Here is a 24,419-nt window from a genome sequence, read left to right on the forward strand (position 1 = left end):
GTTTCATCCATCTCATTAGAACTGATTCAGAAGAATTCTTTTTTATGCATGAGACAAGTGCTCGGGCCTGGTGCACTGGGAAGACCCAGAGGGACAGGGTAGAGAGGGAGGTGGGAGGGGGGATCGGGATTGGGAATACATGTAAATCCATGGCTGATTCATGTCAATGTATGACAAAAGCCACTACAATATTGTAAAGTAATTAGCCTCCAACTAATAAAAATAAATGGAAAAAAAAAAAGAAATACAAATTAAAATAACCAATAAAAAGAAAAAACAAAACAAAACAGCAGTAATAGAAATCTAATGTGGCACTCACCCCCCAGCTGCTGGGAACACTGGCTACTGGAGATTCAGCAATGTCCCTGACTGGAAACTGCTCAATTTTAAGGAATTGTCTAGGTAAGGTTTTACTTCCTTCCAGAGTGTGTCAATGACTAGCTAACACAGGGTTACAAAGACCTTAGTTGCAATTAAACTGTAGGTCAGCATGTTTCTCTGCTTCTTCCTACCTTCCTTGTCTTAAAGTTATATACTCTGAGACCATTTCCCAAAACATCTGCATATAACTCTCCATCTTGGAATCTGTTTCTGGTGACACAGCTCCATTAACATAGATTCTGCAAAATGAGACAGCCTCTTCATTGACATCTACAGAAAAATCTCTGTCTCAGAATTTCAGTAGTTTCTAGAAAATCCTAACTCGGTAAAATTTTCTATCATAATTTTCAGTATTTCCCCCAGATTCCTTCCACATTTTGATTAATAACTACACTTCCAAAGAGTAAGCTGCTTCTATGGCACCCTGATTCCACTAAATAAGGCTTTAAAAATAAAGTATTACATTTTTATTCAAAACAGCAATTTTGGTAGGTGATGTGTTAATTCAACATGTGTATAGAAAAGCCAACTTTAAAACAAAGCTCTCTACTGATACTTAATATCCTTGCCACAGCACATTATAAAACAAAACAAACAAAATAAGAAATAAACCAAAATGTTACAAAATTAACTTAATGTTTGTTTATAATGTATAGAGAGAGTCATACATAATGAAGACATAGTATCTTTTTCTTTTGAAAACATTATTTTAGGTTGGTAATTCAGTATTAAATTTAGAAGGGAGCTTTCTGTAGAATTGACTGATCATTGTTATGTATTAGGACCTACTCCTTTTTGAGTGACACCAGTATAATTAATTGCTGTTCCTGACTCACAGATATCAGATATTAGGCTTCACATGAATAAACAGTTAATAAAATTTATAAGTCTTGCAGGGTGGTCAGGAATCTGAGCAGTTCTATATTTTTGCTTGATTTTTCCCTTTTGTGAAATATAGATAGCTTGAAAAGTACTCATTCACCTTTTTACTTTTTTATTCATTTAATGAACTTTTATTGAGAATAATCAGGGAATATTGTTATGCATTTGGCAAAAAAGTACATCTTTATTACTGAATTCCTTGTTCAGATGATTTAAAATTAGAACTGAAAGAGACCCTAGAGTGATTCCAATGTGCCAAAAAATTTGTTCAGAGAAGCAGACTTCATTGTCCTCATTCTATACGTTAGGAATAAGGCTTGTAAGTATATGAGATGCCCCTCAAGTTTATATATATACATAGTGGTTGCAGGTTTATATATATACATAGTGGTTGCAGGATGGGAAACTAATAAGAGACCTTAAAAATATAAGAACTTCCACCAAAAAGAGACCTTAAAATATAAGAAGGATGGGAAAACGGGGATTCAATGTGTGAGAGAGACCTAGCCTCTTATGGCTGACTTGATAATGAAGGAGGACATGTCAAAAACTTAAGAAGAAAGTAAACTCTGCTACCAACCAGAGATTTTGGAAGGAGATGCCAAGCCCCAGATAAGAACTGCAACTTCAGTTGACATCTTACTATTAGCCTTATGAAACTCAGAGTACTGAAACCAACTATGTAGGCTGGAGGTTTGAACTACAAATGAACATTGTTTCAACCAGGTAAGTTTGTGGCAAATTATTATATAACAGTAGCAAACAATTTATTTACTTTTTTTTTTTTTTTGCTGTATGACCAATGAGTAAAAACTTTCTCCTCACTGTTTTTGTTGTTGTTGTTGTTTGTTTGCTTGTTTCTAAATTCAGAGCAGAAACTAATCCTTTCAACACTTTAATTACAGATATCTGGACTCCAGAACTATAAAGGAAACAAATATCTTTTGTTTTAATCTACTATGCTTGTGGTAATTAGCTAGAGCAGCTCTATGAAACTAATACAGTGTGGTAAATAGTATTAGTGACCCTGACTTTTTGACTCTCTATAGGTACACCTTGGCATGCAACTTCTCACTAAAGTAGGAGAATGTATTTCACTAACTCTTGACTCTGGGCTTGGCCACCTGATTTGTTAGGCTAATGGAATAAGACAATTGTGATAGTGAATCAGTTCTAAGCTAAGGCTCATAGAAACTTTGTATGTTTCTACTTGTTCTTTTATAAAACTTGTTCTTTTATAAAGTTTGTTTGATGTTTAGTCGTCACGTCTGACTCTTGAGATCCCATGGACTGTAGCCTACTAGGCTCCACTGTCCATGGGATTTCCCAGGCAAGAATACAGAATGGGTTGCCATTTCCTTCTCCAGGGGATCTTCCTGATTCAAGGATCTGACCTGCATCTCCTGTATTGCAGGTGGGTTCTTTACCACAGAGCTACCAGGGAAGCCCTCTTCTATGCTGCAGCCAGGTTCAAAGAAAAAAGGTGCTTGGGCCAGTCCTCTGGGCCTGGAAGAATGATGAACAAAATCACTTCAGCTAAGCCCAGTCTAGATCAGTTGGCTCCTGGACAACACACAAACTGTGAGCAATAAGAAATTGCTGTTTTAAGTCACTACATTTCAATATGGTTTTTACACAGAATTGCTACTAATATAATGAGTAGATAACTCTCTTCACAGTAACAAAATATTTGTTAAGGACTTTTAAAAGTTAATGATTTACATCAAATGTCCTATTAAAAGGAGTTTTTAATTGAGAGGTAGAAGAATGCAAAAAACATGTAATCTCTTCTCCACATTGGCAGGCCTTGGGATTAGTACTATGTAATCCTTTTTAAATTACCACAAACTGGATTTTGATATTGTAATATATTCATCATCAGTGTTTATATTAAGCACATGATGACATCTCATGTCCAGAAAAATCCATCAGTTCAGTTCAGTCACTCAGTCATGTCTGAATCTTTGCAACCCCATGAACCACAGCACGCCAGGCCTCCCTGTCCATCACCAACTCCTGGAGTCCACCCAAATCCATGTCCATTGAGTCAGTGATGTCATCCAACCATCTCATCCTCTGTCGTCCCCTTCTCCTCCTGCCCTCAATCTTTCCCAGCATCAGGGTCTTTTCAAATGAGTCAGCTCTTCGCATCAGGTGGCCAAAGTATTGGAGTTTCAGCTTCAACATCAGTCCTACCAATGAACACCCAGGACTGATCTCCTTGAGGACGGATTGGTTGATCTCCTTGCAGTCCAAGGGACTCTCAAGAGTCTTCTCCAACACCCCAATTCAAAAGCATCAATTCTTCGGCACTTAGTTTTCTTCATAGTCCAACTCTCACATCTGTACATGACACTTGCAAAACCATATCCTTGACTAGACAGACCTTTGTTGACAAAGTAATGTCTCGGCTTTTCAATATGCTCTCTAGGTTGGTCATAACTTTCCTTCCAAGGAGTAAGCGTCTTTTAATTTCATGGCTGCAATCACCATCTGCAGTGATTTTGGAGCCCAGAAAAATAAAGTCAGTCACTGTTTCCACTGTTTCCTCATCTATTATCTGATCATAATAGTCTCTGATTTATACTAGTCTCTGTTCAGTTCATAAACACAAGTAGGTAAATTCCAACATCACTAATAAGGTGCACAAGGCCTGCATGGTCTCAGTTCTAACCCTGCTTATTTACCTGTAGCAGACAAGTTTGTGCCTCATATAACATCTCTGTAGTCCATCTCTGATTTCATCTGCAGCTACTGTGGCGAGTTCATGTCCACAGTTTATGTTTCCAACTGATCTCTTGATGGCAACATCCCATCTGAAATATACATTGGAAATCCTTAACTTGCCTTCCTGTCCAAGGATTCTCCTCCTGGGGTGGAATACAGTGCCAGGCTGGGAGAGTTCCCACAGAAATATGGAAATATGGAGGAATTAATGCCTTAAGATAAGATCAATTGATAGGAGTGCCTATAAGTAAATATCCCAGCCTTCTTTCCTTTAGGAGGATATCTTAAAGAACTATTATTTATCTTTCTCAGGAGGTGTGATGAAATTGAGCCCCAATTATACAAATAATTATTCTTATATCAGTTTTTTCTTCTTAATCAAATCACCGTTCCTGTTCTTTCAATCCTGCTTTATGGGACCACCTTTCTAATAAAATACCAACATCAATATCTACATCACTGGCTTGGGCTCTGCTTTAGAGAGAATCTGAACAAAGACTTCCCCACCCCAATCATCTCTCTGACTTTTTCTCTTCTTTCACTTTACTGATTTTCATCATTTGAGCTAAATTGGAACTGCTTGGAACAGTCTCTCAAGACCTCTTCTTTTACCCATATCTTAACTTCATTTAGATTTTCTCACAATTATAAAGTTATAGCATAGGCACCAACTTTTTCATGATGTTCTTCCAAAGTAAGCAGGTACACTTTCTCAAGTGCTACTGTGGTGCAGTTAGTAAAGAATCTGCCTGTGAATGCAGGAAGTACAAGAGAAGTGGGTTCGACCCCTGAGTTAGCAAGATCCCTTGGAGAAGAAACTGGCAACCCACTCCAGTATTCTCACCTGGGAAATCCCATGGACAGAGGGGACTGGCAGGGTACAGTCTATGGGGTCTGAGTTGGACACAACTGAGCACCTGAGCACACACGGTACAAGGATTCATATATCATTATACTGATAACATTGAATAATAATAAAATATTACTTGTTATTCTTTTAGTCCCTACTAGCTTGTATATCTTTCATTATTGTAATAAAGGATAGTAAATTTTGCTATCAAGGGCACCAAAAAGTAAGAGCATTATGTTTGGAGATGTTAGTCATTCTCCCTTGTTAAACAACATTTTAGACATTTAGCACTGTCCTCAGACACTACATTTGTTACTCAAAACCATCTCTACTGACAGCTTTACTTTTATCTTTATCTTCTATGAAGGTCTCTAAGTGTAAAATTATGTTTCTGGATCAAACCTAGTAATATTGAAAATGCATTATCATTTAACCCACTTATTCAACAAGTAACAAGTGAATTAACAAGTGAAATTAACAAGTAGTTAATTTCATCTGTATGTCAGGCCATGCAATTAACATTGGTGATACACAGTTAAATAAGACGCTCCCTGCTGCTGCTGCTGCTGCTAAGTCACTTCAGTTGCGTCCGACCCTGTGCGACCCCATAGACAGCAGCCCACCAGGCTCCTCTGTCCCTGGGATTCTCCAGGCAAGAATACTGGAATGGATTGCCATTTCCTTCTCCAATGCATGAAAGTGAAAAGTGAAAGTGAAGTTGCTCAGTCGTGTCCGACTCTATGTGACTGCATAAACTATACCCTACCATGGGAGTTTCTAGGCAAGAGTACTGGAGTTGGTTGCCATTTCCTTCTCCCTATGCACTTAAAAATCCAGTAGTGAGATTCAGGTGATGAAGTAAGCCTTTGATCTAAACACAATCATTATCTGCTCTGTAATAAAGAGAAATCTGTAGCAAAGACAAATTAAGCAATGTGTGTAAAGTAAAGCAAAAATATAAGAGTTAGAATTCTAACTCAGATAGTCCAAATCTGTAATTCATATGTTTGTAAACCACATTTCAGATGTTTAGATAATTATATAAGAAATTACCAGAGTGTCTGGATGAATGAGGAAAGAAAGCAGTAGTTAATTGGAAAGAGTTTTTAGTTGTTGATAACTGGTACTGTCCATAATTAACCACAAAGGCTTACACGGCACAGTTATTACAAAATGGAAGTCACAAATCTTACCAAAGTAACTATTTTACTTGCATCTATTCACACATGCAATCTAAAATTTTTTAAATGGAGTTTTACCTCAGAAGTGTATTTTTAAAACTCACAAATGCTATTGCATGACAATAGAGAAATGTCATGTATTTCTAGAGAAAATTCATTGTTTTGTCAGAAGCCATTCTTTTGATATTTTTTATTTGCAGCCCTAGTGGATGCTAGGGTGCACTCCCTGGGCTTTGCTATTTCCCTTGCCTTTAGACAAAAAAGAGGCCACCATGCTCAAGAGCAGGCTTCATTTTGGGGGGGCAGTCTACATGCAAAGACACACAGGCCAGATCTTCTTGCCTCCATATGTTGCATGTCTGCTGGGTTACCCCTGATCCATGTTGCATGTCTGTTGGGTTATCCCTGATTCCAAGTTCTTTGCAGCACTGTCTGGGGTCTTTGGTGTGATAGATTGTTTCCTTCTGCCTGGCTTTGCCTCTTTCATGACCCCACAGAAAACACCCTCCCCCACACACATTTCTTCATGTATAAGGGTTTGAAATTTGTCTGTATCCTACTTACAAACTACCAGTTACTCTGTTACCCTTTCAAGAAGGCTAGCAGAAGAAAGGAGACTCCTAGCTCAGGGCTGTGAAAGAAACAAGACTTCTGGTTCAGAGCCAAATGAAGTCATTACTCATAGCAAAGCAAGCAGCATGAGCATAAAACTTGAATCAATTCTCCCATGACCCTCAAGCCCAACAATGGCAAATTAAAGGTCCAGATGGATACCTGCACACACTGTGCATTCCCTTAAAGAGGAACATGTAGCTTAGTGAATCAGGTTTTTTAAAACAAGCACGGAAGAAGCCTACTCTTCATGAAGGGAGACATCATGGCATGCCTCAAGATTTCTTTCTACACATACAACCTTGAGAAATGTCTTATTTAAGAGTAGTCAGGGCCTCATGTTCCAGGCACTCCAGGTAAAACCATGCAGGATTGCTTAGGGTTCTCCCAATACTTTGTACCAGAATTTGCTTCCCAGGGACATCAATCTATCAAACAATACCTCCTGTAAAACGGACATCACCCATAACTAGTTTTTCAGCTGTTCTCATCATCTTTTGACATATAGCTTGTATATTAGTTATCCGAATATTTCTTTAAAAACTATAGTTGTAGTATAAACTGCTGAGTGTGTTGACAGTCACGTCGTGCTTCAGTTCTACAAGAAATATGTACATATATATAAACTATTTTTCAAAAAATATTACCGTAGTGTCCTGGATGCCAGAGGGCCACGGTCCCGGAGCCTTTCTCAGGAGTCTCGTACACGTCACGTATCAAGTTAAACCTCAGTCCTCTCAGATTTCTGCTGCTGCTGCTAAGTCGCTTCAGGCGTGTCCGACTCTGTGCGACCCCACAGACGGCAGCCCACCAGGCTCCTCTGTCCCCGGGATTCTCCAGGCAGGAATGCTGGAGTGGGTTGCTGTTTTCTTCTCCCCCTCACAAAACTTGGAGGCATAGTGAGGTCTGGGCTCTCTCAGGAGCACAGTCAGGTGACTAGAAATTGAATCCCGCACGGAAGTCGCGCTCTTGCGGAACTGCCCTGACAGGAGCCGGACACCCCCACGCAGCGAACTGCGCATGCCCGGGCTGCAATTCTCACTCCTTCCAGAACAACGCTCCGGAATCTCCCGGGGCGGCAACACCGACCTATGAGGTCCAGCTGTGGAGCCACAATTCCAGTCTGCCAGCTTCTAAGGCCCGGAAACCTGGTGCCATTCTGACTTGCCCATCCTCCAGGTCAGTTTTTAAATATAAAGAATTGTTAAAGTTTCCCAGGAGAAAAGAATCGCCACACATTGTACTTCCAAACTGGTTTGGGGAAAAAAAAAAAGTTGTAACTTTGAAGTTACTTCGTTTCGTCTCAGCAGTGAGGTAATTTGCCTAAATGCTTGTGATAAATTAATGAAAGTTTAAATCTTAAACCTTGCTGAGGCTTTTATACATATGACAAGCTCTTTTTCTCTGAAGAAGGGGAGGAAAAACGAGTGAGCTTTATTTTTGTGTGGATATGTGAATTTATGTTTCTCATATCAAAACCAAAAAAATGGAATACATGTCTTGGATAATGATTGGATACTACCGCTGTGAACAATTTTAAAATTGTCTTGAATTTTTCTGTGTATTTCCTTGAAAATATGTAGCGCTCAAATTATTTAAAATTATTTTAGGGAGATAATTATTTTTATATCTAAGATAATTATTTTTATATTCCCCCTTCCCCTGTAGTGTAAGGAAAAACAGTGATATAAGGAAGTGTAACAACTAAGAGGAAATACATAGAAAACCAGTGAAGATTTCTCAGTGAGAGAGAAAATGTTCATGTAAAATATACTTTGATTTGTAGGAAAGAACAAAGGTTAGAACAGAGGCAATAGCTGCATTATATCAATACATACACCCTGTGTGTTATCAAATTTCTTATTTTTTAACCTAAATAGATCAGGTATTCAATATGTCCCTGCAGCAAAAAAAAAAAAAGGCAGCATACTTTTATACATTGATTTCACCAAAATCCAATATTATAATTTTTCTTTTTCTTTCTTTTTCTTTTTTTTTGAGTTGGGAGAGGGCTTGCAATATTTAATGAGTTAGGGTTTAGACCAGGTTTTAGGTTAATGTGTTACTCCAAATTTGTAATATAAAAGTTCAGGATCAAGTTTTGATATAACAAGAAGAAAATGAGCCTTGAGTGCTTTGACCAAATTCTTGCCATGAATCAGAATATCCCTGTAACAGAAGGTTGAGTGAAACCATTACTACTTCTACCTTGGGGCTTGTTTCTTACTGGTTGCAGGAGAGATTATTGAAGGCAAAGAGAGAGCTAAGAGAACACCTCAAGAGAGAGGTAAGCCAGGCCGAGGAAGATAATGGCCAAGGAGGGCTGGGGTGTACAACTTTTAAGGCAAAGTTTTTTGCTTAATCCAGGTGGTTGTTGATTGACAGTCTTAATTAACAGCAGCTGCCAGTTATATAATAAGAGGCCCTATTGAGCAGGCCCTGCCCATAATTAAGTCAGTTTAATTAGATGCATGTATCCATAGAATATTTATGAACATTTTAATAAGCCCAATGGCTGCCAAAGGTTATCTAAGGACAAGATAACAGTGAGATGTGCACATGTGCCTCTGCTTGGCTGGTGGGGGATTTTTCCAGGCCCATGACCATGTTGGAGGACTGATGGGGGTCTGTTTTGGGCAGGTTGGTAAATAGCGGGATTAGGAGGCTATTGAATATTCAGCCCATGGGGCTGCCTGTCATATGCGCATAGCTAACTTCTTATCTAACAGAACTTCTTTTGTTTGTACCAGAACTGGTTATTAGGGTCCAAAGAGACTCTGATATTTGATAGTAATGTGGCAACAATTATGGAGAAGGAAATAGCAACCCACTCCAGTATTCTTGCCTGGAGAATCCCATGGACAGAGGAGCCTGATGGGCTGCTGTCCCTAGGGTCGCATAGAGTCAGACACGACTGAAGCGACTTAGCAGTAGAAGCAGCAGCAGTGGCAACAATTTGGTCCAAATCCCCTTTTAAAGCCCACTCAGAAATGGAAGATCCATGTGTGTCCACAATCAAATTGCACTCAATTCTCAGTAACTTTGAGGAGAGTTTTCTTTAACTGTGGGCTTCCCTGATAGTTCAGTTGGTAAAGAATCTGCCTGCAATGCAGGAAGCCCCAGTTCAATTCCTGGGTCTGGAAGATCCACTGGAGAAGGGATAGGCTACCCACTCCAGTATTCTTGGGTTTCCCTTGTGACGACTCAGCTGGTAAAGAATCCACCTGCAATGTGGGAGACCTGGGTTTGATCCCTCGGTTGGGAAGATACCCTGAAGAAGGGAAAGGCTACCAACTCCAGTATTTTGTCCTGGAGAATTCCATGGACTGTATAGCCCATGGGGTCACCAAGAGTCGGACACAACTGAGCGACTTTCACTTTTCCTTAACTGCCTATCTCACGTGGCAAATCTGTGAGCCCTTACTCCACAGCTGAGAATAGGAACAGTGTTCCCCTTCTCCTTGAATGATACTGCCCCATTATGAGGGTATTGAGTGAGTATAGTAGCCTTCTCAGCTTGCATCTCTGAATGTGGAACTTTTGCCCAATAAATGAGTTGAGGCAAGGCCAATAAAGACCAGAAAAATCTCGGCCTAGAGTAGATCCTCTGCTTGGTGGAAAGGGTGGGTTGAGGAAGGAAGCCCCTAAATTGTTGCAACACTCACCAGGAGTTTAGCCTCTGCCATTTGGGGGTGGAGTGGAGAAGAGAAATTCAAGTGGCCTGCCCCTTATGTTGATATACCATATCTTTGACTGAGCGGTAAAGGGAGAGGGAAACCCTATTTTACTGGTCATACTGCCTAGATTGGAGTTTCTATGATCATATCTTTAACAGTCAAGCCTTATTACTTTAGTAGAGACAAACATTCACATCAGTGGTTAGGGCATGGGACTGAGAAAGAAAGTCTAGATAAGCCTAAAAATGTTGTTGATGAGAGAAACTTGTCAGAGGGACCAGGCATGGTGGGGGCTGTGCTTACCACACAAGGGTAGGGAGAATAGGTGAATGAGGGAACAGGTCATAGTCAAGTGCCGTAGGTTTGCAGTGTTCTTACCAAAATTTAGTAAATTTTCTAAAATAAATGTTTCTTAACATTCTCTATGTCATTAGAATAATTTTCAGAGTCTTTGAGTAGTTATCTTTTTTATACTTTTTAGCACTTGTCACCAGTGTTTCCCTGGGACTGGGTCTGCAGAGATACTCAAGTTTCTGCCATCCCAAACACCTAAATTTAATAAGAGCATTCTTAATACAGCCATTGGAACAGATTCAGATTTTTGAGAGATAGTTGAGATATTAAGTTTATCAACCCACAAGAACTGAGCCAATCAAAGCAAATTATTTTATTTTATTTTAGCAAATTATTTTATAGGTTCTCAAAACTTCAAAACGAAATCTTGTTTAGTCCAATAGATAATTTTTTTGTGAGTCAATTTTGAACACTGCCAAACATATTTATTTGGCCTAAAATTGTTGATATTAACCATACCCTTCCCTACATGCTAATTTTCTTTGATAAGTTATAGTCTATAAAATTTATGAATTCAGTCTAAATTATCAACAAAACAGAAATCATGTATGTGCTATGTAACATACTATTTGTGGACCAGAAAATACAGAACTCCCGCATTAGTCTATGTCCTACCCCTTTGATCTGAGTGACTTTGAATGGTTATTCTTTCAAGTTATACCCTTATCTGGAACTTGAGATTTGCCTAGATGATATCCAGGTCAGTTGGAACTTTAACAGTCTTTGATTCTGTGAGATAATAGCTTGACATTCAAGTAGAAATATTAAGGAGAGAGTTGGAGATAAGGGATTAGAAGCTTACTGAGAGTTCAGAAGTAGAGCTTTATATTAAAGACTGATTGTTATTGATTTTTTTAAAGAAACAAGAGTAGATTTGCTTTTTGTAGAAAGACAAATGGAAAAAAGAAAATCATCAGAAAGACAGACACAAGTACAATGAAAAATCAGGACATTTAAAAGTCTTTGAACTTAAAGATAGTTTCAAGAAGGAAAACTGATCAAAATGGTCAAGAGACAATCCACAGCATATTTAGAAAAAAGGACTTCTGATCTAACAGTTTTGCAAAGCATGTAGCAGTTTTGAAGAGTGGAGAGAGAAGTAGTAAGTTTGTCAGAAATAAAGGAAAAACTAAATAAAGAAGAACTTTGATTATATAAGAAAGAGGAGTGATAAGAGTGTCCTGGAGCTTTGATTACATACTCCTTTGAAAGGAGCTAGTAAATGCATCACTTGAAATAAATTTAATAATCCTTTTCCTGAATTGTAAATGGAATACTTTTATTTTTCCTGAATTAACCTCTTTTTTATGTTAGAGGGAACCTATTTATATAATTATTGTATTTGGTGTATAATTTATTCTTATCATGTTCATATTTTCATAGGTAAATTGTATTTCTATTATGACTCCTTTATCCTCTGTTTTATAGATTGCATCTTATTTTTATGTAATTAGTTCAGTTATAATTTATAAATTTAGTTATATTTGAATTACTATATTGTGTAAAAGGAATCTGGATACATCAATTTGATTAATTGTTCATCAATAGAAACAGTATATCCAAAATAATATCATGATTTTAAAAGAATATGCTACAGCCTACACAGTTTAATTTTAAAAATTATTCAAATGTATGTGCTTTTATTATTTTTTTCTCATTCTTCCATTTCTCACTTTGGAATTTACCACACCCCATCTGCTGGTAGGCTGTAACACTCCTACAATTTTCCTCAGCCGCTTTCTTGGCAAGATTTCCTCTAAATGGAAGTATTGATACAAAATTCCAAATTATTTCACTGATTTTTCTTCTTTTCTAGTGAGACATCATGTTACTGATATTGAGAACTTGTTCCATTATTAAGTAGCTTATTGAGAAGAAACTATATTCTTTCATGGTTATAATCTTTACATCTTTTTTTAACCTGGAGAACAAATTTTGAAGGAAAGATGCAAAACCAGCCTTTAAGCATCTGAAGGGCTATCAGATGGACTGGAATACATACTTTTCAAATAGTAGAACTTGGACAAAGCAGTAGAAGTTGCATTATTTTGACTCAGCATAGGGAGCTTTATGACAATGGAACAGATAGCCTCCAGAAAGAACAAACTCTCCCTAAGTGATGCTGAGGGAATCAGACATCCTCAAGAAGAAATCACTGGACTAGCAAGACACTATATCAGAAATATAAAATTTGCAGTCAAAAGTCACTTTAGAAATACATAGCTTCTTACATTTACAAATGAGCTAAAGGCAAATGCCCATGATCATTCATCATAATGAACTTTAACTTAACTGATTATTATATTCACCTGCATTTTGTTGTGTGCTTGTGTGTGTGCAGTGAGGGCATGGTTGTTGGTAAGCTACAATTTACTGACTCATCCCAAGACTGCATAATTGGAATTTCTGTGGATGGGTATGGAAATGTAGTTTCCAAAAATCCACTAAGTTTGGCAACCACTGATATTGCTAAGGATACCAGGTTCTCAGTCACATCTTCTTTTAACCATTTGGCATTGGTTAAGTCCCTTCCACATAAAATATATGACTTTTTCCTTTAAAACAGTATTTCTGTAATCAGTGAAATTTATGATCTATTCAAGACTCCCTAGAGTCCCTTGGACTGCAAGGAGATCCAACCAGTCCATTCTAAAGGAAATCTGTCCTGAGTGTTCACTGGAAGGACTGATGTTGAAGCTGAAACTCCAATATTTTGGCCACCTGATGCGAAGAGCTGACTCATTTGAAAAGACCCTCATGCTGGGAAAGAGTGAAGGCAGGAGGAGAAGAGGGTGACAGAGGATGAGATGACTGGATGGCATCACGGACTCAATGGACATGAATTTGGGTAAACTCTGGGAGTTGGTGATGGACAGGGAGGCCTGGCATGCTGCAGTCCATGGGGTCGCAAAGAATCATACACGACTGAGCGACTGAACTGAACAATGTTATTTTGGGACTCTCAGGTGGCTCAGCGGTAAAGAATCCATCTGCCAGTAGAGGAGATATGGGTTCATTCCTGGGTTGGAAAGATCCTCTGGAGGAGGAAATGGCAACCCACTCAAATATTCTTGCCTGGGAAATCCCATGGATGGAGGAACCTGGTAGGCACAGTTCATAGGATTGAAAAGAGTCAGAAATGACTGAGCACAGTTATTTTAAACTGGATCAACATAGGTTGCCCAGTTAGGCCACGTTCAACTTTAATTATAAACTGTTCTGTGAAATATAGAACTTAACAATAAATTATCCTAATATGAGACTAAACAAATGTGAGGCCAGGAAACCACTCTGAAAATAAATTAATAAAATTAGATCTAAACATACTCTAATCTAAGAGTTGTTAACAGATACAGAGAAGAAGATAACTGATTTATGTCTATTTTTTTTTGCTAGTTTCTACAATTTCTTTTGATATTCCCTTCATCTTTAATAAATAGCTGCTGGTTTCTGCTGTCTTCTAAGACTTGTTTTTTTGTTATAATCAACTCCCTAGTATCCTTTACCAATGTCACCTGCAGGCTCTAAAGCCATGAACTTTTTGAAGAGAGGGATTCTAATTTGTAAGAGTCCTGCTTGCGAGATCATGCTAGAAGCTGGTTAAAGTAGAGCAGAATTGGTTTGATAGTGCCCAGTTCAGAGGAAGTTGAATGAACTACATTCTAGATGTGTAGTTCCTCTATATTAAGTTAAATATGTTTCATTCAATTATTTGATGAGGTGATTATTTTGTAATGCTGTTTTTAACAAAACTTGTCCTTTGGTACCACTAAATCTTCCCTCTATGTCTTTCTTTTTAAGTCATATCTTACTCATCCATTTATGTTAATCTAGTTTATTTATCTATGTGCAAACACTTACATAAATCTCTTCTTGTGTAGCCTTAAAAGTCTAAATCATTTCTTTGATCTCTAGTTTTCTCATGTACAAAATGACTGAATTTTACTTCTTGTCCAGGGAAGCTTTATCCTCTCTAATTTGACATTCTCTTGAAATAACTTGCTCAAGCAAAGAAATGAGCTTATATTTATAACTCAGTCATTGGTAAGGGCCTAAGTGAGGAATACAAACACAGCACATTCTCTTAAGATCTCTAGAATTAAAAGTCTTAAATTCACACTATTCCAATGTAATTCATTTATGTTTTCTACTTATTTGGTCATACCTATTTAGCATATGTGTTATCTGCTATTAACAATTCATTTTGAGTTTTAGGACTATTATATAGATAGATAGATGACAGACAAAGACCTTCCCCATCTAGATAAAGTTAACCAATCTTCTAGTATAACTAGGACCAATGTCATATGTCCTTATTACTTTTAAATTATCTAGAGTGTCCTTAATTCTCTGGTTGAAAAACTTTCTATGGTGGTCATTTTTTTAGTACATTTATTTATTTTTATTGGAGTATACTTGCTTTACAATGTTGTGTTATTTTCTGCTGTACAGGAAAGTGAATCAGTTGTAGGTATACACATATTTATTGAGTACATTTTGAACATATCTCTAGCTTTGTGTATTACTGCTTTGCCCCATGAGCTTTTAACTGATTGTCAGTTTTTATAACATGTCAAAGAGAGCCATTTACCCATTTGACAATGCCTGTCAGTCAATCCTTATGAAGTTGTAAATAGTGTGAAAAATGTCATTGTTCACCAAGTAAGTTGAAAAAACAGTGTTAAATTTTTCATCAGAAATTTTTAGAGCAACAATAACCAACAGAGACAGGTTGGGAGAAAACAAATGCACACAAGTTGGAATAACATATATGTATAGTTGATGTATTTTTATCTTACTTAAGAAGAATAGTATATTTTCTGTTGTTAGTATATAGATGAAGCAGTCAAAAATATTAGAAATAAGAGAAATTTGAGTATTCTCTGTAATTTATTTTTTAAAATATTTATTTATTTAGCTGTGCAAGATCTTTTACTTGCAGCATATGAACTGTTAGTTGTGGCATGTGGGATCTAGTTCTTTGACCAGGGATAGAACCCAGGCTAGGAGCATGGAGTCTTAGCCACTGGACCACCAAGGAAGTCCCGTCTCTATAATTTAAAGTGTAAAATCAACCCAAAATAAACTAAAGCAGACAATATGCAAATTGCTTAAAGAAACATAGTAATCCCAATGTCAATTTAAGCATATTAAATTATTCAAATACAGAAATAAGTCAAGGAGGGAAATGACCCATGATCATGTAGCATCCATGGATGGACTAAAAAGGTGTACTGGTAGTGCCTTCAGCTGATGAACTGGGAGTGATATAGCCCTTTGACAAAGACTCCATATGATAAGACCATTGTGAACAAGCCTGATTCTGAAATGTAGTCTTATCCTAACTAGGTTTCTACACAGTGAAACTAATCTGATTATTCCAAAAACTATCTCCCATTTTTGGTGATAATTCTTATAGAAAAATAACACTATGTTATGGAGAATACAGGATTGTCAGCTGGGTGGCATATTTTGAATATTATGAGATATACACATAATATTTAATATTGGCTTCATGAACTAATACATTAGTCTTATGATTTGGTAAAAAGGACGTTTCCCTTGAGAGAAAAATTTATTGTCATTTTACTAACAAAAGTCAAGTTTCCGAACATGTAAGACTGACCTGGAAAATGATAAATTCCCCAAGGTCTATGTGGAGAAGGAAATGGCAACCCACTCCAGTACTCTTGCCTGGAAAATCCGATGATGGAGGAACCTGGTAGGCTGCTGTCTATGACGGGTTGCACAGAGTCGGACACGACTGAAGTGACAGCAGCAGCAGCAGCCCAAGGTCTATGAGATATCTTAAGAGATCTTTTGATATTCTTTCCCTCAGGAAAGGAGAACATAACTGTAAACATCTGATTCAGACTTTTCATTTCCACATTTCTGTATCAAAACAAAGCAAATGCTTTCAAATTCACAAATACTTTGACTCAAGAATATTATGCTAGCATAATATTTATTGTTTTATCTTGTGCACCCTTATCTATGAGGGCAGTGACCTTCCTGAATAAAACTATATTCTTCATATAATTCAGCATCAGTTCTAAGAATGTTTGCTATGTGTATTTTAATTACACGTGTATTCAAAGCTATACAAGTTATTGTCATTGTTATTTTTCTGCAGAAAGTATTTAATTTTGAAGGGGTCATTTTGTCCTTAATCTTAAAGTCACAATTTGGGATATTTTTCCTTATACTTGATGTATAACTTTAGTGTTTCTTAAATTCAGACCTGGTTATGATAAATTCTATTAGTTGGTGTGTGTGTGTGTGTAAAATATCTTTATTTTACACTCACTTCTGAAGAAAATCTGATTGGATAAAGACTTTCCTCCAGTCTGGAAAAAGACTTTTGCTAGTCCCTCATTGTATCTCCAAATTTGAAGTCATTTAATTGTCTTCCAAGACAGAAGGCAGTGTTTCATTGTTTCATTGAGAGATTAGCAGTCAATCTTACTAAGCTACTGAAGGTAGTATATCCTCTCTTTTTGTTTGAAAAATGATAATCTTAAGATTTTCTGTGTCTTTTCTTCAGTATGTTTATACTTTTGTGCCTAGTGTGATTTTCTTTGTATTTGCAGCAATTGTTGAATATATGTTGGATATCTTTCATCAGTTTTGGAAAATTACCACCTATGATCTCTTCACTTATGTTACCTTCCTTTTCAATCCACACTTGCTACTTCACTTAAAGCTAATATACAAGCAATTATACCTCTCTTATTAGGTATATATTATCTTCAATTAAACCCGATCTCATGTTTGCTTAATATCAGATACTGTATTTTAAGTTCAAATTTCCCTTTGCTTCTTTTTTGAGTTTCCATTTTCTGCTGAAATAATAATGCATTTTATTTCCTAGAACAGAGTTGGCAATATTTTCTATATAAAGAGCAAGATAATAAATGTTTTACTCTTTGTGGGCTATGTACAGCCCTGTCCCAAAATTGTCTTTGTGTTACCATCATTATTGCTACTGTTGTGTCTTTGTCTTTACAAACCTTTAAATGAGTAAAATATGTTTAGCTCACAGACTGTTTATTCATCACAGCTGGTTTAAAGTCCATGTCTTATAAGACTATTATCTGGATATGCTATGATTTTGTATTTATTTATATTCTTTCTCTTGATTTTTTAATTCAGATCACTTGGTCATCTTTTTTTTTTTTTTAATTTTTTTATTAGTTGGAGGCTAATTACTTCACAACATTTCAGTGGGTTTTGTCATACGTTGATATGAATCAGCCATAGATTTACACGTATTCCCCATCCTGATCCCCCTTCCCACCTCCCTCTCCACCCGGTTCCTCTGGGTCTTCCCAGTGCACCAGGCCCGAGCACTTGTCTCATGCATCCCACCTGGGTTGGTGATCTGTTTCACTTGGTCATCTTATAAGTCAGATTATTTTTTATTGATGAATAAGTATGATAGATAAAGAACAGAATGATATGATTTCATTCTAGATAAGGTATAAGTTTGCTTCAGGCATGTGGCTATAAGTCAATTAACAATCCTGGATTACCAGAATATAATTAGTAATCAGAATGATTTAAAACTTGTCTTTCAAATGATGTCAGCAATATGGCCAAATAAGGCATCCCTCCTGTGTCCCACCCCACACAACAATCCTTCATTCATACACAACACGTTGTGGGCTCTGTGGGATCCAACACCATATACCAAGGAACCCAGAAGGAGTTTCACCTACTCATGCATCAGGCAGTAGGTGTACAGACTTTAGTCCCAGCTGTGAAACCTGCTGTAGTCTATAGTCTGGTTCCAGCCTGTCTCAGTGTGGTCCAGGAGTCCCTGGAGAACACTGTTTTAAACAATAACCCACATATGAAAGGACTTATAAAAATCTAAGAGACCAGAAGAAAAATTCCAGTATACCACTGAAGCAAAAATATTCATTTGATTCATTTAAGAGAGTAAGAGGAACAGTTTGACTTCATCCACATTATACCTCCCTCAAGGTATTTAGCAAAACTGTATGTCAAGAGACCTTTCTTAGCCCAAGATTTTTCACACTGGGGAAAGTGAGGCCTTGTGAGTGGAAGTTTGGAGTCCCAGTTATGTGGGACACAGCCAAAGATGTCCTTTTCTCTCTTGCCCCGTGTAGGGCATTAAGTCATGAGCTACAAGACTAGAGGTATGGAGAGGCTGGTAGAGCAGCAGATAATGATGCTCAGAGGGCAATCAAAGGAGACATATCTTATTTACCATATTGCAGCCTCCATCAAGAAGCCCGTAAATGAGCTGCTGGAGATGCTTTGCCTGTAGTTTCTCACAACTGGCCCATGGGCAGCACCAGTGCTCTGCAAGCCAGACCCACACACCCCCAACTCTGTGGCTCTCTCCCTGTGCATGTCCTGATAATGATAGAAGTAAACTTTGAAAAGTGTCTAGTGAGAACATGCAGAAAATTAACGCAAACATGTAGAACAGAAAGAGACCACAAACTTGAACTTATACACTGTGATCAAAGAGGATACAAGAATAGTTCATTATATTCAAATCAATAATGTGATATGCAGATTAATAGAGTGAATAAAAAAATTGTATCATTTTTATCAGATGCAGAAAAAGTCAGTTGAAAAAACATAGCATTCTTTTAGGATAAAAATCTTCAACAAAGTAGGAATAGAAGGAACATACATCAACATAATAAAGGCCATACATAAAAATCCTAGTTAAGATAGTTTGATAATGGAAGATGGAAAACTTTTCCTCTAAGCTAACAAACAAGACAAGGATGTCCACTCTTTCCACTCCTATTCAATATACTATTTGAAATTCTAAACAGAGTAGTTTGGCAATAAAAGACATCTAAATCATAAAGGTAGAAGGAGAGTATCTGTTTTCAGATAATATGACCTTATTTATGAAAAGTCCTACACTCCACCAAAAAAATATTAGAACTAACGAAAAACTTTAGTAAAGTTGCAGAATATAAAATCAACATATAGAAATTATTTATGTTTTCATATCCTAACAGGGAAATATCTGTAAAAGTAAAGAGGCATTTACATTTATGATACCATGAAAAACAGTAGAATGTTGTTGTTCAGATGTTAAGTCATTTGCAGCCCCATGGATTGCAGCATTCCAGGTTTACTTGTTAACAGGTTAACTTCCTCTACTATCTTCCGCAGATTGCTCAAATTCATGTCCATTGAGTTGGTGATGCTATCTAACTGTCTCACTCTGCTCCCCCCTTCTCCTTTTGCCTTCAGTCTTTCACAGCATCAGGGTCTTTTCCAGTGAGTCGGCTCTTCACATCAGGTGGCCAAAGTAGTGGATCTTCAGTTTCACCTCAGTCCTTCCAATGGATATGTAGGGTTAATTTCCTTGAGGATTGACTAATTTGATCTCCTTGCAATCCACGGGGCTCTCAAGAATCTTCTCCAGCACCACAATTCAAAAGCCTCAATTGTTCAGCACTCAGCTTTCTTTATGGTCCAAATTTCCCACCCATACATTACTACTGGAAAAACCATCTCTTTGACTAAACAGACCTTTGTTAGCAAAGTGATGTCTCTGCTTTGGAATACACTGTCTAGGTTTGTCATAACTTTCTTTACAAGGAGAAAACATCTTTTAATCTCATGGCTGCAGTCACTGTCCACAGTGATTTTCAAGACCAAGAAAATAAAATCTGTCACTGCTTCCACATTTTCCCCTTCTATTTGCTATGAAGTGATGGGACCAGATGCCATGATCTTAGTTTTTTTGAACACTGGGTTTTAAGCCAGCTTTTTCACTTTTCAGTAATTATTTGACCCTCATCAGTAATTATTTACTTCCTCTTTACTTTATGCCATTAAAATGGTGTCATCATCTTTACTTTTGAGGCACCGGTTTGAATCTACCTGCCAATGCAGGGGAAATGTGTTCGATTCCTTGGTCAGAAAGATTGCCTGAAGGAGGAAATGGCAACCCACTCCAGTATTCTTGCCTGGAAAACTCCCATGGATAGCGGAGACTAGCAGGCTACCGTCCATTGTGTTGCACAGAGTCAAATCCAACTGAGTGACTAAGCACACACTGTGTACATATGTATATATACATACATGAATTTGTATGAACATAACATATAATATTTTGTCATGAGAAAAAAAAGGAATACTGACATTTGTGACAACTTGCATGAACCTTGAGGACATTATACTAGGTGAAATAAATAAGACAGTGAAAGATAAATACTTTGTGATCTTACTTATATGCAGGATTTATAAAAGCCTATGTCATAGAAACAGAGTAGAGCGGAGGTTGCCCAGGGATCTGGGTAAGGGAAATGGAAGATATGGGTAAAAAGCCTATAAACTTTCAGTTGCAAGATTTGAATAAGTTCTGGGGATCTAATGTACCACATGGTGACTATAGTTAATAGTGCTGTATTATATAGTTGAAAGGTGCTAAAAGAGTAAAGCTTAAATGTGTTTGCCATAAACATGGTAATTATGCAAGGTGATGAAGGTGTTAATTGAGCCTACTATGCTAATTATTTTGTACTATTTACATATACTAAATCATCATGTTGGACACCTTAAGCTTACACAGTGTTATGTCAATTATATCTCAATAAAACTGGAAAAGAAGAATAGCACTTTGGTCCCTTGGAGAACAATTCTATTTCTAATTCACCCACATATCTAGTGTATAGTATTTTGTGATCCTAGATGAAAAAAGTCCCTTGGGCTGCAAGGAGATCCAATCAGTCCATCCTAAAGGAAATCAGTTCTGAATATTCATCGGAAGGACTGATGCTGAAGCTGAAACTCCAATACTTTGCCCACCTGATGCGAAGAACTGACTCATTGGAAAAGACCCTGATGCTGGGAAAGATTGAAGGCCGGAGGAAAAGGGGATGACAGAGGACGAGACGGTTGGATGGAATCACTGACTTGATGTACTTGAGTTTGAGAAAACTCTGGGAGTTGGTGATGGACAGGGAGGCCTGGCGTGCTGCAGTCCATGGGGTCACAAAGACCCGGATACGACTGAGCGACTGAATTGAACTGAGATGAAAAGCTAGGGGACTTACCTGCTCCTTTTCTTCCCTTGATAGGGTCCAAACTCCAATGCTTGTCTTCCAACCCAGGGGTCTCTCAAAATGTTTAGTTTCTCGGTATCTCAGGAATCTCTTCTAGAATTGATATATGTCTCTAAAGGAATAATGGCCCCACAAATTTCTCTCATTTCTTTGGATATTTGTCCTTTTGAACTTGCCCAAGTAATTCTGCAGCACTTTCATAGCTATGATAATTTCAAATAGATGTACTTTTTTTTTTTTTAAGACTTTCTGCTTACTGGTAGCAGTTTATTTGGTCTGATTGTTTTATGTTTACGTCAAGGAGTATTTTAAATTCACCTACATATCAAACAACTTAGACGAGTCCAAAGATATAGCAAAAATATAATTCTTGTTTTACAAATGATGTTATCGATGTATAAAGTAAAAATGGTGTCTTTTCCAATAGCTTGTTTATATTAAGACTAATATAAGAACTGCGTATTTTTCTTTATATTCCAGTATGTGTTTGTTTTTTTTTCCTCAATATCATGCTGTCCTCTTTAAAAGCACTCAGATATCCTCTTCCAGGGGTACTGAAGTTAAATTTTTTCTCATTCTTGTTATTGCTTCTTATCAAAAAAAAAAAAAAGATCAGTAGCCCTTTTCTTGCATGTATTTTATTCTCCATAAAATATTCTCATGCAATTTAAAAATTATTCTTAATACCAAAAATTTGCAGTAAAATTGCTGTGGTATTACATTAATCAGTAGTGCCAGTGCTTTTAGAAAGAATTTATGAATATCTATAAAAATGAAACAATTATACATCTCTGGATGTATCCTTGGATTTCCAGAGATAATCTTTGTATCCTATCCATCAATCCCCAGTGTCTTGTCTCAGGGTTACATAGAAATTTTGGAAATTAACAAAATGGTTTGATATACTAGGCTTTGACATATATGTAATGAAAGTTTCTGAGAAGAAATTTCCAGATCTTTTGATGTAGGGATTAAGCAAAAATGCATCTAATGAAAGAATTGATGATATGTTTACCTGAGTACTCTTGGTCACCAAGATGTAAAAATGAACTCGCATACATTCATATAAAATGCATTGTGTATTGTAAACTTGTGGCCATCATGGAAACGTAATTTGGATGCTAGTCTACAGGAAGGCTCAAGGAAATCAGACCCAGAAGGGTGGGAGCCAGAGACAGTTACCTCTGTAATTCTGAGAAGCTGCATCATATTTGGCTCTCTCTCCTTCTCTCACTCTGTCACTCATTGTCATCCTCATCTCTCCTTTCTAATGTGAATCTTCTCTTTTCTGCTCGCCTCTCACCCAGTCAACTCCCTTTTTTATACTTAACGTGGTTTTTGCTTTCTCATTTATTTCTCTTCCTTGTGAATTGGGAATGCTTTTACAAAAGTTCAAGTCCAAAATCCACATTATCATTTACTAATACTTAAAAAAGACGAACTGCAATCTCATCATTCATTTCAGGTTTTCAGGGGAAATAAATTGATTGGTTCTCAACTAGGGAAATAATGATCGTAACTTAGGTGTTAACTTTGGTCCATCAGTCTTGCCCTGAGGGATGGCAAACATTGGAAAATTAGGTAAATATTATGGCTACATGCTAGAGATTATGGGTACTATTGTCTGGTACCAGATATGGTTAAATTTTAGAATGAAAGAGATAGGGATGTAGTATCAGCTCTCTAATGCTGTATTCTAAGCTAAGCTAACAGTAGTCTGTCTGGCTTTGCCCTCAGCAAGTAGGTCAAGTTCACAAACTGTTAGCCTATGAGCTTAGTATGTCAGAGAATGCATTCGTGCTGAACAGCTGAGGTATTTTTCTTTGTTTTATTTTGAATTTAATATCTGTATTTGTGGCATGCACTTCCCGAGTCTACACAAGCCGTGTATGCCAGCAGGTTGCTGTTATTGACTTGTCACAGAAAACATTGAAATTTACAACCACAATGTTAGAGTCCATAATATATGTGGAATTTGCCAAGATTATTGTTATAAAGTTGTCGGAATACTTGGCCTATGGAGACATCCTTACAACTAGGCAGGAAGGATGCTTTCTCTTTACGTAATGTGAACTCAATATTATGATGGACTGTTTTAATATGCTACCTTATTTAATAATGGCAGAAACTCTGAAGATATTTATTATTATCTGTATATGGGAATTAAAAATAGCAATTCTGGGTTTGAGTGCAAGTTCTCCTGCTTACCATCTATGTTTCCTTGGAAAGATACTTAAACTCCATTAGTCTCAATTTCCTCCTTTGTAAAATGGTGGTGATAATACCTGAAATATAGGTTTAATGTCAAAATTAAATGATAAAAATGTTTAAAATTACTTACATATAATAGATAATTAAGCTTTCCCTTGTCTTTGGCTCAGTGATTTCAGACAATACAAATTTAATTATTTGATGAATCATCTATCATCATCTCTACTCTTGAGCTGTGTGGTTACTACTTAAGTTGGAAAGATATTTCCATAATTTTTTTAAGCTTCTATATACTCAGGACCAGTGATACAAATTTGAGTACTGACTGTATTAATCTACTTGTTGTATTAAAGAAGCTATTTAGTCAGAGGAATAGTAGTGAAGTCACTTAAAATCATTTGGGTCAAGGGGTTTTGGTTCTACAACATTATTTTCAGTGTTTTACTGCTCATGAAGGTCAGCACTGCCTTTTTTGAAT

General features: G+C 37.0%; 1 protein-coding gene across 1 annotated transcript in view; it reads right to left on the reverse strand.

Annotated features, from left to right (window-relative positions):
- Positions 1-22,988, reverse strand: part of LOC122442467 — a 174,440-nt gene extending 151,452 nt beyond the window's left edge. The window contains exons 1-3 of the mRNA XM_043470340.1: positions 22,913-22,988; positions 7,621-7,806; positions 7,281-7,511 (exon numbers count right to left, since the gene is read on the reverse strand). Of these exons, the coding sequence (XP_043326275.1) occupies positions 7,281-7,511; positions 7,621-7,806; positions 22,913-22,988 (493 nt within the window). The remainder of the gene's footprint in view (positions 1-7,280; positions 7,512-7,620; positions 7,807-22,912) is intronic.
- Positions 22,989-24,419: the final 1,431 nt, after the last annotated feature.

Source organism: Cervus canadensis, chromosome 5, assembly GCF_019320065.1.
Source record: "Cervus canadensis isolate Bull #8, Minnesota chromosome 5, ASM1932006v1, whole genome shotgun sequence".
NCBI classification, from domain to species: Eukaryota; Metazoa; Chordata; class Mammalia; order Artiodactyla; family Cervidae; genus Cervus; species Cervus canadensis.